The sequence below is a fragment of the Ooceraea biroi genome, chromosome 10 (assembly GCF_003672135.1).
Source record: "Ooceraea biroi isolate clonal line C1 chromosome 10, Obir_v5.4, whole genome shotgun sequence".
Classification (NCBI taxonomy): Eukaryota; Metazoa; Arthropoda; class Insecta; order Hymenoptera; family Formicidae; genus Ooceraea; species Ooceraea biroi.
This window is the reverse complement of record NC_039515.1, coordinates 8592519-8607902: the sequence shown is the minus strand read 5'-3', so window position 1 is coordinate 8607902 and position 15384 is coordinate 8592519. Positions and strand designations below refer to the sequence as shown.

At 51.5% G+C, this 15384-nt stretch overlaps 1 protein-coding gene across 1 annotated transcript in view; it reads left to right on the top strand.

Moving 5' to 3' along the window:
* The first annotated feature begins 776 nt into the window (after positions 1 to 776).
* Positions 777 to 15384, top strand: part of LOC105283705 (ankyrin repeat domain-containing protein SOWAHB) — a 98303-nt gene continuing 83695 nt past the window's right edge. The window contains exons 1-4 of the mRNA XM_011346688.3: positions 777 to 903; positions 1034 to 1095; positions 1533 to 1907; positions 2416 to 2568. Coding sequence (XP_011344990.1) covers positions 777 to 903; positions 1034 to 1095; positions 1533 to 1907; positions 2416 to 2568 — 717 coding nt within the window. The remainder of the gene's footprint in view (positions 904 to 1033; positions 1096 to 1532; positions 1908 to 2415; positions 2569 to 15384) is intronic.

Sequence of the window (15384 nt, the reverse complement as noted above, 5' to 3'; positions counted from 1 at the left end):
TACGATTTCGCCCGGACGTCTGGTAAAAAGGCCGCATGCTGGAAGAGAGCGTGTCGCGCGTTTTGATCCGATCGTAAAGATCGAGCTTACGGCGGGAAAATGTGCAACGCACTCCCGACGACCTCCATTAATATGTGCCGGCGCACGTTTAAAGTACAGCATTTAATCCGGTCGATCCCTTCACCCTCCACCCATCACCATTGTGAAGTTGGAAATTCGTAAAATAATCGTCCCGCTAAGAGATTTCGAGAATCGTCTATCGGCGCGACTGAATAAAATAGCTCGTCAAATATATACGCCAACATCGATAGTTACTCCGGTGGTTATTAAATATATATAACAATCTGTATATATCCGTCGACGATCTCAATAAATATTACAGCTCATTGTCGAATGTGATTAGCGGAACGCATCTAAAAATAATGAAACGGAAATATAATAGGAAGGCTCGAGAGTTAATTGCAAGTAAACGTTGAGTTATTCACGTTCGCTAAACTGTTTAATAATTATATAGAATTATCTGTGTGCAGGACGTATGCTTATCGTTCTGCAATATTTATCGACGTTCATTTTATCTTAATGATTACTTTATTATCATGCATTAGATTATTTATTATCATGCATTACATTACGCATTGCTATACAATGTTCGTATTTATTTCTCTTCCAGCGGCGATCGATGTCCCTCGTTCCCTGCGATAAAGCAGCGAGCGCTGTTACCGGCAGACTGGTTGAAGTTGGCCACAGCTGTGACGCGTCAGGTTAGTTCGGTCAAGATGGCGATGCCCAGTGAGCTGTCTCTTGAGGAGATTCGCAATTATTTGCTGGAAAACGGCGGCACGGCGCGCAATCATGACCTGGTGAAGCATTTCAAGCGGTTCCTGACGGACCCGGAGACGCGAGGTGGGTGGAATCGCCGGTGCGACACGCGCCGCCGTCGCCTAGGCGTGACCTCGCGTCGTGCGTCAGTCGCGACGTAAACATGATGCGACTCGGCAGATTACTTGCGACAATGTGCGATTTTCCGTTACAGTCGAGGCGAGGAATCGATTTAAGGAGTACGTAAACACCCTGGCCACCATCAAAAATGAGGAGGTAGGACACGACGTAGGGCTGAGATCCGTTCGCGATTCCCGTCTGACTCGATAGGAGCGACTTGTTGCGCGCGCCGCGACGTTGCCGGCTCCGCTCTCGCGATCAGCTGAACGCTCAACACGCGAGCGTGCGTTCGCTCAACTGAAAAATGTCCCGGAAGGACGAAAGGAGACGAAGCGTGTTGTTCGGCCGAGCCTTTTACCGTTAAGCGAACGTCGTTGTACGCGTGATATTAGCATCAATTTGAATTGCGTATTGAACGCGGTGAACTTATTTCTAGTCATTATCGTCATTAATTTTTTTATTACTTTGTGCCGTCTGTCCGTCAATTGGCGCGGTACAATGGAAATCGGCGATCGCGAGATCGAGATCGAAGCTTGTCGCTCCTGTCGAATTATTACTCGCACGGAGTGCTCTCAACGCGATCGTTCTCGCAGGGCGAAAAGTATCTGGTCCTCAAGAAGAAATACCGGCAACCTTCCTTAGACATGTCCTCTCCCCTGCAAGCCGGATCCCCACTCGCCACCCCCGATTTAAGTACACCAGAGTCGCCTCTTCGAGAGCCTCCACCTTACCGGGCACCACCACCCGCGTCCCTCAGCCCCATCTCGAATAATTCGCAAGCGATCATCGAGGAGGCCACTCCTTCGATTTTCGCGCGCGAAGAACAGATAGACGACAATTCGGAGCCCGGTGCATCGGTATCATCGCCGCCTGTACCACCACGACGCAAGAGTCAGGACAAGCTTAAAATGGAGAATAAGGAGAACATCGACAAGATTGCGACTGGCGTGTTAGATGTTGCCATAAAGGTAAAACTTTCCTTTGATCTAATTTTGTGTGCGAAACGCGTCTACAGGAAAAACGTTCGTAAATGTTATCGATACTGCGGTTATCGTGCGGAAGCGGTGAGTCATAGCATTCTAATGTCGCAAGGTACTTTTCCCGATAAGGTTGAATTCTCTCGACGCGGTCTCTACGCAGTATCGAGAAGCATTTCGATATAAAGCTAATTAAAATGGTGATTGCACGTTAAAAATAAATTTTCGGAGTTAAGAATGATAGAAGAAAATAATTTGTAATAATAATAAGTTAATTATTTTATCTTCTTTTTATTATTATATATATAATAATAATATATATTATTTCTGTAATATTAATATCAATGTTGCTGCATCGAGATTATACATGATTGAAATTTGCTTGATTGCCAGAGATAGTTTGCTTTTAGTCGATCATTGGATTATAAGACGCGCAGGTAGGAGAAATCGATGTTACAAACTATTCCGTTCAATTCAATTCGGAACTGTTGAAACGCAGGAGGATGCAACATCCACGACGACGAATCCCCCCTCGGCTGAGCAACTCAGCGTTCGTGAGCGCATGCAGCGATTCAACCGAATGGCCAGCGAAACCGATCCTGTCGCGAGGACTAACGACGCTGCCACCCCTATTAGGAGGCGTGCGGATAGGGCAAGTGACTTCTTTTCAATCTTTGTTCTTTTACGATCGGAGCGTTGCGAACGATACGCGACCTAAATTTCATAAAAGAAGGAGATGATCTTCGGGAGATTCCATACTTACAAACGAATAATTCGCAAAATAAAATAATTATATAGCACTGCGGGAGAAACACGATATAATCGCTGAAGAAAAAGAGGAATGCCAAAGTTTATCGTATCCCAGCGCGCGTTTCTGGAGTTTCGAGGTATCTTCCGTCGCGAGTGCAGGCGGTCGTTACACCTTTTCCCCCCGACTTCTTCGCGAGGAAGAGAGAGAGAGAGAGAGAGCCAGAAATCATGGCGGTCGTCGTGTTGTGACACCACCGGCCCGCGCGCGCTTATGTTTTCCAAACACACGCGGGGACACAAAGGGTTCAGGTCCCCGTATTGAATTATCCCGCCAGGCTTTAAATACTCCGGACGAACGATTCGGCACGGAACGATCCACGCGCACGGACGCCTATACATCCTTTGAGGGGCGGGAGGAAGGATGCGGTGTGTACAAGGCTGACTGCCCATCTTGCATACCGAGTAGGCTACTAGGAATCCTTTCTCCGTATCCTTTACACGCGCTCTCGCGATGCCTCTCGTCCTGTTCCCCCTCGCTCCTTCTCGCTCTTTCTCTCTCGCTCGCGACTTCTTTTTCCCCGTTTCTCTCGTCGTTCGTGCGCCGTTTATCGCGGCGAGCAATATTCATCGCATTTGAATATCCTGCGGGCGGTATCTCGCGTAGCGATCAGGATGTTGCGCCGATGTTGCCGTAAATCATAATTAGCCGCGCCTGAAAATTAAAAGTGGAGAAGCCGCAGGAACGGGGGAAGGAGTCGCGGTGATCTCGGGGTGCGGGGGATAAGGTTCCTTTCCGCCGCGATCAACAAAGTCGGACGAGGCATCGGCAGGATACGCCGGCTCGTCCTGTGTATGCGCGCCCTCGTTCTACACCATGATTTCGATATGTTTATCGATACTCGCGATTTTAAAGGCGCCGACCGGTTAAGACTTCCTCCGTGATGGAGGAAGGAAGCTTCCCGCTCTCCCCATGGAGTTCTGAATTGCCCTTTCGATTCACTACTGGCGCAATGAAATATCGATTAAACATTTGCATTATTAATAATGATTGTTGTCGTAATCGAATTTTATATATGCATATTGTAACACTTTATCTGTCTTTATCCATAAAGTCGACCCCCCCCCCTCTCGCGAAGGAAAATTTGGACAAGACGTTAACGCTCTCCGAGGGATTTTGACACATTTCTTTTATGTTTCGTTACAAAAGGGAACTTTATTGCGGCGTGTATACGTTGAATGGCCCGCGATAATTATGTATTACTCGCGCGCGCGCGCACCGGTCCCGGCGGGCCGCCTTTCATATACGATTTGACCAGTCGGGCCGTTAATTTTTATTGCTTGTAAGCGTGGAAAGGGTTTTCGGGCCATACGGGGAGAATCCTCTCGCCTCCGGACATCCTGTAATCTCCTGGGAAGAACCCAGTGGGCACAGAGAGCCGCCACTTCGGGCTTTCTTTACGGTAATTATCATGCAACGTGGCCGCGCCATTCCGCCCTTTGCATCCCTAATGGCCGCGTTTCGTCTAACGCGGTGTCGCGTGCCGCGCCGTTTGCTAGCCAATTGCCGCATCAGCCAACACGTTTCACGTAGTCCTCCATCATATTTTCTTCGAACGGATGATCATCAGCAGTCACTAAACGCACGACGAGCTTGACGAATGACCCGTGACAGGAAAGACACAATGATGAAGGGTTTACCGCGAGGATATTCGAATGACGAATTCCGAATCAGGTGGGGGGATGGGGGCACAATGATAACCCCGGATTGATTGCAGTTTCTTAATTATCCGCGAATGTATATTTATCGCATCGCTGTTCCATCTCAATCGAGGGTTCATCGTGCACGCATCGTGCGCGTTTCCGTTTGACGTTTGGTATTCTGCGGAAAGCTTCCGCGGACACATTTCTAATCGCCGGAACATAATGTATTACATCGGTGTAATGCGCGACTAATACGGCCATTTGTAGGCGTTATGTTTTCCGACGAGGCGCGCAGCTTCTTTTCTATGTAAATACGTTGGTGTACGGGTGGCGAGATGCTTCGGCTGTCGTGCTCCGGCCTCGTGAGAACACTTGCGGTTACCTCGGCTTCTTTGTGTGAAACGTCTCGCTATGAGAATAATAATGGATTGTTGTACCCCTCCGCGTTGTGGCCCTCGAGGCCTGCTATCGTGCTATGAGATCGCTCGTCTCGTAAACTATAACTAAAATCCGGAGTCGAAAGTCTCGAGCCACTTCAAGCTGTGAAAGTTCAAACCTCGAGTACCCCGGAAGTTTGAACTGAAAGATTCAACTACCGTTTAGTAGCGGAAAACTACGTATTAGCCATCGATTATTGCGAAAGATACGAAAGTTTTGCTTATTACGTTAATTTCGGGATATTTCTCAAAAATGGTATCGAACGCGAAGTTTCTTTTAGAACGAGCGTTTCTCTCCCAAGAGAGAGAGATAGATAGAGAGAGAAACAGCGCGTTGCTTGTACGCTCGCGTATAACTCGCGCGAGCGCCGGCGGTGCCTTCGTTGAGACGCCTAACAAGAAGCTCGCTTTTACTTCGGCACCTCGAGGACGCGTTCTAATTAGGATCACGCGTGTTCACCCCTCATACGTAGGGGCAAGTCTTGTCGGCGTGGAGGAACGCGGCGAGAATCCTCGTCCCTTCTGCTGCGCGCGCGCGCACGCTAGAAAGAGAAGCTGCGGGAGGGTGGAAACTCATCGTAAAGACGCCTAACATGGCCATGCCGAACTTGGTGTTTCTGCCGTACAGTTCCGCATACATTAGGGACCTCGGGCGAAACTTGGAGGGTAGTTTGCCTCTCGGCAACGAAAGGAACAGCCGAGGGCTGAAGCGCGGCGTGCTGAAGGACGGCCCAGGGCGCGGCAGGCGGGGGAGGAGCCCGGGTGTAAACCGCACAAAGTAATCTTACAGAATGTATATGCAAAGAGGTTGAACGCCGTGGCGAAGAGCGAGGAGAGCAAGGGCGGCACGGCTTGCATGATTCTATTCGCGACAATCTCGACAAGACACCTCCGCGGGCAAACTTATCCCGTCTGACTCACCCCCGCAGGCTCATCGACTCTTGGTCGATGTTATCGATCATTTCCCGCTTTGTCAGCTGTTGCTTGTTAGTCTCCATCTTTTCTTAAAGTAAGTTAAAATCATGATCCGAATATTAATGCCGTAGAATGCATCGGAAGAAAATTGAAAGGATCGTGTTTTTATGTGTATAGTGATCGTGTGATTAAAGGGCATGTTCGTGAAAATAATTATTCTCGTTAGGTTTGAAGTGAACTAGCTCTTTCTTTCTCTTTCTCTCTCTGAACGTTTTGCCATTTCTTCGGCGAGCCGGTCGCGGGTTATCTTTTACGTAAAATCTAAGTAGTTGCCGTTGCTAAGTATATCTGAATGTCAATCTGTTCCAACGAGCTTAAGCGCACTCCGTTGTTTATTCAAGAAATATTTCTGTCATTAATCAAACTAACGGCATAGAGCACTTGACAGGTGCAGCTGGTCGCGGTGTTCCGAGCGCGTTGTTTGGGTTCGGGAGACGTGAAGAGACGGTGAGTGCCGCGAGAGGGTAGGCAGATAGGTACGGAGGAACCCATTTATTCGTTCCGAGCGGTCGGCAGATACGCAGAGAGAACCGCGATGGAAATAAAATCGTTTACATCTTGTTCCTTTAATTAGGCAAATCCGCTCGGACGAAAGAGTGTGTGCCGGTCGATATAAGCCGGTCCACGCGAGATAAACTACTCATTACCATCGGAATTTATCGGCGCGGCCACGAGCACGGAGAAAACATGGCTCTCCGTCAAGAGTTGCTTCCTTTTTCCTTTTCCTCTCTATGATCCATTTGCGCGTAACGCGGGAAAATCGCGTGAGGGCTGGCCGGGCGAAGGGATGATGCGCTCGGGCATTCGTGTAGCCCATCTCCTCTAACGTCCAAGATCGCCAGCCATCTCCGCTCGACACGTAAGCGGAATGATGGCGCGGCGTTGTAATACGCGCGGGGCAACGCCGAGGCAACACCTCGTCCGGCGATAATTAAATATCGCCGTTTAGATTTAATAACAACCGGTTGGATGTAATTACGGGTTGCGCCGAGGCGCGATCCTCGTCCGACGATGATTCATCGCGATCGCGGCTAATAACGACGTCGGCGAGAGGATCGGATCCCGCGGACGACGATCCGATTTCCTCGACTTCCCTCCAGACAGCAGCGGACTGGACGACTCGCACGAATTTACGCGTAGATTTCCGGCCGCACTGGTATAAACAAGCTTGTCTACGCGGGCAGTTAGCACCCAACTGTTCCCATGTAGCAGCCGGCTAGATACACCTCTAACAGGTTCGCCGACATTTATACCGGCCTATTACGAGTTAATCTTGAAGGCACACACACCGCGCATTATCATTTAAATTGGTGTCGTTATGCACGCGCATTAAATTTGTTTGCTCAGCGACGGTGACGCCTCGCCTCGTCCCGTCTCGCTTCCGCGGCAATTCTTCGGGCCTGTATGTGGTAATACGCGTATAGGAGCAGGTAGGTAATATCTACACGCGGGGGAAACGCCGTGCAGTTTACAATGGGTTGTCCGTTGTCTTCTCGTAATTCCTATCGTCCATCACGTTTTAATACCGACTTGGACTTCTGGTCTTACGTTAATCTATCAAGCAGCGCATCTCTCTGCCGGAGAAAAAGACCACGCGCTGAATAACGAGATTCCGTCTCTTCTCTCCCTCGAGACGCGTATATACACCGAATCAGAGAAAGGGCGGGAGGGAGGGAAAGAGAGGAGCAAAAAACGACGAAGAAGGAAAAAAGGCTCGTTGATTACCTTCTCCGTTCCCTGGCGTTCCCGGTGAATGGCAGACTCCGGCGCTCGTCCGCGGGAGTCTCGTCTCCCGTAGTGACAGTCCGGGGACTGTACCGAAAACTGACTGATTGTGACTGTCATGACAGCACCGGGCGGAACGCCGCCCTTCCGGGTCGTAAAGCCCTTCTTGGTGGTCCGATCGTGGGACCGAAATTTTTCGGTTATCCTTCGCGCTTCCTTAACCGAGTGGCAAAAGTCGGGTAGTTCGAGCAGATCGCAATAAAGCAAACTAACGAAAAACACATAAATTTCCCGCGAATCCTGTTTATGCTCGCCGTGTCGTGCGCTGCGTCCCGGGAATATTTTATCATTCCCGTACATGAATGCATTCCGATTCACGCGGCTGTTTGTTTCCGCTGTGTCGTTCCGTCGAGATGAAAATTCCGCGCGGTTTCTCTTATCGTTTCTTATCAGGTCTAGAGTTTCTCCGCGTGCGGCTGGGGTGCGATGATCTTTTGGCCATTCCACGACCGATGTCGGCCGATTCGAATCTCCCTTCGTTGCGAGACGGATAATCCGCCGTTAAACGGTCGTACGTCGGATGCACAGCCTCGCGAGGCCCCGAGCTCGTGCTTTATGCCGCGCGATCGTACGGTAAGCCAGGAGCGTATACCTTATCAGGGATCTGAGTCGCGCAGTGAGCGGCTATTTGTATTCATAAGTCTGCGGGAGGCCGGCGCTCGCTCCCTGGGCACAGTCCTGGGACCGCAGTCCTAGGGCCGCACAAGGCCCACGGTGTTCTCCCCCGGGACGCCCCTCGGAACCGTGAGGCACCGTCCGCGTCGCGGGGACGAGGATGGAGAACGCGAGGGAGGTGGGACAATAGAGGGGCCACGTCATTCAGCCGAGGCGCCCTTCCTCGCGGACATCTTCTCGGGACCGTCGTCTCGACGTACATATATATATATATATATATATGTATGTATGTATGTATGTATGTATGTATGTATGTATGTATGTATGCATGCATGCATGCATGCGCGTCCGTTCAGTCGTCGGTGGGCTATACGGGCCGCGCGCGTTCGAGAATGTGACCAGTCATCGAGTTATTTAATTTTTCGAGGCACCCCCGCCGCGCGTGTTTGCTCAGCCCCGCTGTGAGCACAAATTACCTCGCGACCGAATCACCTCGGGCAAAATGCCCCGGGCCCACGGCCCGTCCTCTCCCTCCTCACTGGCATCAGCGTCGATGACGCTTCTTATCCCCCCGATGATCTCCGAGACGGAAGTCCCCGATCTGAAGAAGATGGCACGTCTCTTCGCGGCTGACGTCGACGTGGCGGACGCTCGATCGCTCGCTCGTGTACGCGCGAGTAAGAGTCTCGATGGCAACTCGGAGGACGCAAATAATTTCAGAACAGAATCGCCGGGGAAGCTCCCGTAATTCAAAACCGTTAATTTTACTCTCGCGTGAGATTAGATAAAACTTTTGTGACCACCGGAAGCATTTTCATCAGCATTCCTCGCCGTTCGCCAACGTTTGCGAACGCGTTAGTCTTAATTGGCTTGATCGGTACGGGATGCCCGAAGTTTATTCGCAGCAACCGCGCGAGGGAAACCTCACTGTAGCATCACCTGACCCCCTTACGTACGGAGGACACGGGACCAAAACGGACATGCCCGCGCCCTCTCCTCCCTCGCCTCCGCGTGGCGCGGCTACGTGCGCATATATACTGCCAGTCCACCTCGCTATCTATATGCTAATCCATTGAGATGGTACCCGTAGATTACACCTCGGAATTAGCCCGGAGACCCGGGTATCAGGGCCGCACAGACAGGCCGGGCTGTGTATCTATACGTACCTTTAACCCACCTTATACACGTAACTCGCACCGTCGAACGCTCTCTCTCTCTCCATTCCTCTCTCGTTCTCTCATTTGCTCTCTCTCTCTCTCTCCCCCTCATCCTGCACTTACAAGCCCGCGTACATACACGCGCCCGGCCGCACGCATACGTTCACGCCCGCGTAAAGATCGGACACGCGTGTACACACAGGTGTGTGTACCTGATGGAGGAGCATCGTGGCCTCCGCCGTGGTTCGGTATAGGACCTGGGTGACTCGGCACTTCCAGTTCGTTAGCCCGTGTTAATAACGTTAAAGAGGATGCGATAAACTCGTTAGGGGACGAAACCGCGCAGGCGGCTAAGCTCGACCTTCATCGAGGCACCAGCGAGAGCCACGCGCGGAGGGGGACCGCTTCCTTCTCGACTCGCCGGATTGAACGTCGCGGAACCGCTGTGAATGAACAGGGTACGTGGACAGGTAGGGGTTCTCTTCGTATTTCTGACCTCGCCTCGCATCCGCGATATCCCCGCAGCCGTTTACGTAACGCTCGCAGGAACAAAGACGCACGAGAAGGGAGATGGAGTCTCGGCTTGATGAACGGCAACGTATCTCGATTCGGATTTCGAATTCGATTTGTTTTAAGCTTCCTCTTTAGGGTCGCGCGATATCGGGCGCGTATATCTATGCCGCGTAACCGTACTCTCGGTATTATTACGTAACAGATCGACATGGATTAACACGCGTTCGTCACGCCCAGTCATTTCGTGAAACGGTACTCTTTTTCGAGAAGTTAATTTCACGACGGCGCTATCGCGCCGACGCATCGGCTATTAAGATTTCTTCCGCCCGGCAGCTTCCTATCGTGCTTTCATATTAAGCACTGTCGGCCTAACGTTCCTCAAAGACATTTTATCGGCGAGTTCGTTCGATATAGCTCGCGATATCGCACGTACAGTTCTACGCAATTTTTCTATCGGCGCAATCAGCGACTGGTATCACGAGCGGATGACACGGAGCCTAGTTTTTCTGCGAGATTGTATCTGATATGTACGGTCGGGGTTTTATCGCACTTAATCGTTCCGCTTCGTTCAGGAAGGAAGCGCCAATTTATGGCGCTTTATCATTTGGACTCCTCGAAACTGCGACATTCGGTACAGAGGACAATTGCGCCAGGAACGGTATGCTCGAGTACCGCGGTAAATTTATTAGCTGACGAGGATATGATCGCGCGACGCGTATTGCGGGACCGGGTGTACATCGAGGAACACGGTAGGTACGTACGAATATAATCCTGTCAACTGGCGGAGAGGACGAGCGAGACTAAGAGAGAGAGACAAAAAGGGTGGAGGAGAAGAGGAGACCGCGGCGGAGCGGAGAGCGATGTCGATGCCCCATGTTTCCCATCCGGACCAAATCCGACGTGCGCCGGCCACGGAAAATACGAGGCGTGGGTTATGAATCACGCCTGTACGCGCGCGTACAGATAATAATCGTCCGCTATCCGCTAATTTCACCATCGCCGTCGTGTAATCGTTCCATGCCGAAACCTCGTCGAATTCGCGCTCGTCGTACTCCCGCGCCGCTGCCCTCTCCCCCGCCGGCGAAAATTAATTACGCGCAGCCAATTTCGAGACCCACGAATCCACGTTGGTGGATTCTAACTTCGATAGAAAGCATGCTGACTCTACTGCGACGGATTTATCGGCGGCTTTTTTTGCGCTCAGCATCGATAAGCAACATCGAATGAAGTCGCATCGCCGAATTTCTTAACTCACGAAGCGTTCGCATCATTTGTTTCTTCTCTTTCAAAGTAAATTATTCAATTTAGATTATTGGTCAGTTTGAATTGAAAGACCAAAACGATCGACAAAGTGTTTCAGGCGAGAATCGGTACTCGAATTGTCGTCTCGGCTGGTCCCAGCGTCCATCGTCGCCGTCGTGTTTCGGCGTGATTTTATTCGGCTCGCGACTAAACCTCGGATTATGATCGCCGACGATGGAAATGGCGTTTAGGTAGACGGGAATGGGTTCCCGGGAGGACTACGTAGGCATTATGGTGGTCGTTGGGAGGCGTCGCCGAACCGAACGCTGAATCACCCGGCGAGAGTTTTCCTGTCAGTGGCAGAGGACCGGGCGCCACCATCCGACGAAGCCCCGTGGAATTGCCTCGCACGGCCTCGAAATGAATGCGCGAACGCCCATTAGGGGAATAAATCAGGCCAATGTTATCCGCAGGATCGCATAATCGATCTCGCGCGCTCGACTAATCCGGGCCTAATCGTTTCACGGCGCCGCCGCGGCCAGAAAAGTCATCCCCTCCGATTCTACGGGGGACTATTTGAGGGATGGGACAGGGATCGCACGACGCGGCCGCGATAAGGGCGCGTTCCGCACTGATTTACGCTGATTTACTCGCTGCTGGAACTGCTGTCGTTCAGCGAAATCGCGATTAATAAACCACGAGCCATAAGCGTCGTCAGGCCGAACGCGACGAAATAAAAGCATGGGCCTCCGCTTAGACGCGACAATGTACTGTGCTCAGAGTGCAAGTCGCGATGCATTAAGCATGACGAATCTTAGTTACGCTCGAGTCGCATTAAATACACATCTCACTTTAATCAGAATCGATCCTTCTTGCCTCGGACTGGCTCTCTCCGACACGGCGCGGCGCGGACGGCGGCAAGGGGGATGAATTGTAGGGCGCGGCGAGTCGCGAAAATGTTTGGTTAGCATTTGGCTTATTGGCTGGCGGATGTTCGTGTGCTGTTAGGCGTGTATGGATGGCCCCCAGGTTATAATAAAGCTAATTCCGCGGAGCTCTCGAGGCAGCTCGTGCCGCAACATGTTTTGCCTCTCGTTTCTACCACGCCCGCCTCGTGCCCCGCTCCATCCCGCCGTCCGTCCTTCGTCCCGCCGATATACCTACCCCCGGCGTACCCCGACTCTCTCTTTTCCATGCAGTCTCTCAGTTTCGCGTCTCCCTCGCTCTTTCACAACGCGTGAGCACGCCAAATGGTTCTCTGCCTGTCTTTGTCTCTCTCTTACTGTTAGAGCAACCGAATATATTTGTACGCCCCCTCGCAGAGCAGCGCGTCCGCTTATTAAAACGTTTCCACTACCCCGAAGAGAGCGAGCGCGCTTCGTTCGCTATCCACTTTACGCGTATACCTTTTATTGTTCGAGATATGAGAGAGGAGCGATTCAACTCGAGAGTGAAGAGAGAAAGGGAGAGAAACCAGGATAAGGGAGGCGAAGGGGGTGCGAGCGAGCACGTGCACGTCCGGCGAGTAGTTGAGAGTACCTGCCGCTGGCCACATACCGCGGAATTAGACGCGCGCGAATGTGCCCGGCTTAACTGCCGGGGGTGAGAGCGTGTTTTTGAGTCGGCGCTGATGCGCCACGAGGAGCGATAACAATGGGGGTAGGTAGGTACGACGGCGAGTCGGGGGTGGATGCGGGGCGAGGGGACCGGCTCGTTACCGCGGCTGCTGATGGCCCCTTTGTATCCATTTCTATGATGCTCCGGCGCTCTCGCTCGTGCTAGGATCGCGTCCTAAGTGATTATGCGGCTTGTACGCGCCGCGTCGTTAGCTTTTTATCCGATTACGAATGCAATGTACGAGCGAGCGTACATCTGCGCGCCGCGCATCCGGCTATTAGGGTGGAATAGCCGGCCCCGCCGCTGTCGAGATTATCTGCCGATGCGTGAAGATAGTTCGAACTACAATTTATTAATATTCACGTAGTCAGAATTCCTGTTTCTCTTTCCTTTTTCTCTACGAGCAACATTTGGCGCGCGCACGCACGCACGCGGTAGTAACTAATTTATTCGCGACTATTTTCGTCCCATGACTCATGCCCTTATCAAGCCATTCTCGTGCCCGATAGATAGAGATATTAGCCGATGGATAAGGGGGCGAATTGAATCTTGATTCCTTGACAAGAGCGCGTCAGGATCTCAGGATTGATCGGTTCGGGCGAACGACTTTAACAGGCCTGTTGCGTTAATTAATTCCCGCTGATCTCAATTAAAATATTAATTACGCCGGGACAATGACTCGTCCAAAGGGAGATCAAAGGGGGACCACTACCTCGTTTCTATCTCGTTTTCGTTCATCGAGTTCGCTCGGCCACATCCACCTACCTTCGTCGCTCGCGAGCCGAAGGAAGCATCGCCATTGCGATGCTATTACGATTACCGGGGTCTTATAAGCTTATCTGATAACCACGCCATTATGGCCCATGGCGCGCTGGTGACTGCGCGCGGTTCGCTGACTCGTCCGTTTGTCTGATCGCTCGCGGAGACCCCTCGCACGACGAGAGGATCGGGGGATGCATTTGCATATCTCCGGGCCCCGAGATACGGGCGAACAAGTGTCCCCTGCCCCCGACGAATCTCATCGAAGATCGGTCGCTCGTATCGCGCGATCGTTTAAAAATCAATCGACGACTCGTGCAATCGGAAATCGGAATTCCGTACGATCGCAGAAGATCGTAATTCTCAGTGTCGAAAAATGAGGGTTTCTCAATCACCTGGGTTCGGAGTTCCGAGATCTCCTTTAACGTGACAAAACGTTGGATCCTTTCGGAGCCCTGTCGCTTGCATAATTTTGCCAGAATTTGCATAATAATTTCAAAAAGTACGACGAAAAATTCTTGAAAATTGTATCCCTCTTATATATAATACTTCATCGATAATCGAGGATTTTTACGTATTCTCTCACCGGGTGCTCTCGCGTGTAATATCTCACGCGGTAGAAATTGAAATAAGACCCATCTCTTTCTCTCTCTTTCTCTTTTCCTCTTTCTCTTCTTCTCTCATTTAGATATGTAGCAATTATCAATGAGCAAGACAGTCGCGGCATGTCGTAAAAGAGTTGATCGAAAAAATCATTTGCCCGCGTCTGTTTACCGTCACGATGACGTCTTTTTATTGCGTGCACAATTGTTGCATCGCCGATGAAGCCACGGTCCCCGTGATGCATACGTATAACGAGACCCATCCTATCGGCATGCATCTGTGCATTCGCACGCGTACAGGCGTGTTTGCGAGGGCACACGTAGAGCGCACACGAAAGCTGGGAACGTATCTCGATGCACCACCTGACGCGACGGGGGGTCAGTGACTATCATTCCCCCCTGTGCCTGATCGATCTGACCGCGGAGACGGGATTTCCGGAAGGGACTCCGATCTGCAAAATTGAAAAAGTATTCTTGCGGCACGACACGGTCGCTCCTCGAGCTTTTCAACGAGATGACGGCTACGTCGGGGGATATGGGGGGACGGAGCGAATTGGATTGGCGTTGGAACGCCGGGCGTACTTGTCTCGCCCGCGTGGACGCGCGTCCTTCGAATCGTGATTTCACTTAAGGACACGCACGACGTTGTCGATGGATAAAGATATATCGCGGCCGGCTAATGATGACTCGGCCAAAGTGCAAACCAACGCCAACCCCGTCGTCCCTCCCCTCCGGACGCGCGGCCGGCCGGTGGAAGTAATTTATGAAGAGTCACGATTGATTCGGAGCCGAGTGTCGATATGAGCACCTCGAACAACCGACGTAGCCGTGACGAGTGAAAATACAAACAGTTTAACAGGGATGAGTAGTCGTTTAACGTTCCTGGGATCAGGAGAGAACCCACTCAGTTTCTTCCATCTCCTTCTCTCCTTACCTGCGCCTCCTTCGTCGCGTCATTCTATCGTACCACGTGTATACCGCCGTTAAGTATAACGTGGAGCATTTGCGATCGGCGTCGTGCGCGGCCAAACGTTATGTCTCACCCTCGTTAAATCGTTCCTCAGGATTCCGGGACGTTATCGGGAACGCTACATCGCAGCGCGGAGGTACGATCCGCAAGCAGAGCGGCGTTATAATTATCGCGCAGCCGTGTCGTTAAAAGCAAAATTTTGTAAGCGATACGGGACGTCGTGACGTGATAAGAGTTTTATCAGGGATGTTCCGAGCATGCCTTTATGCTCCGTCACTTTGATAATCGCGATTGACGACCGTTCAATTCGCCGAGCCGCGCGGATGACGAGAGACGTGGAGGCGG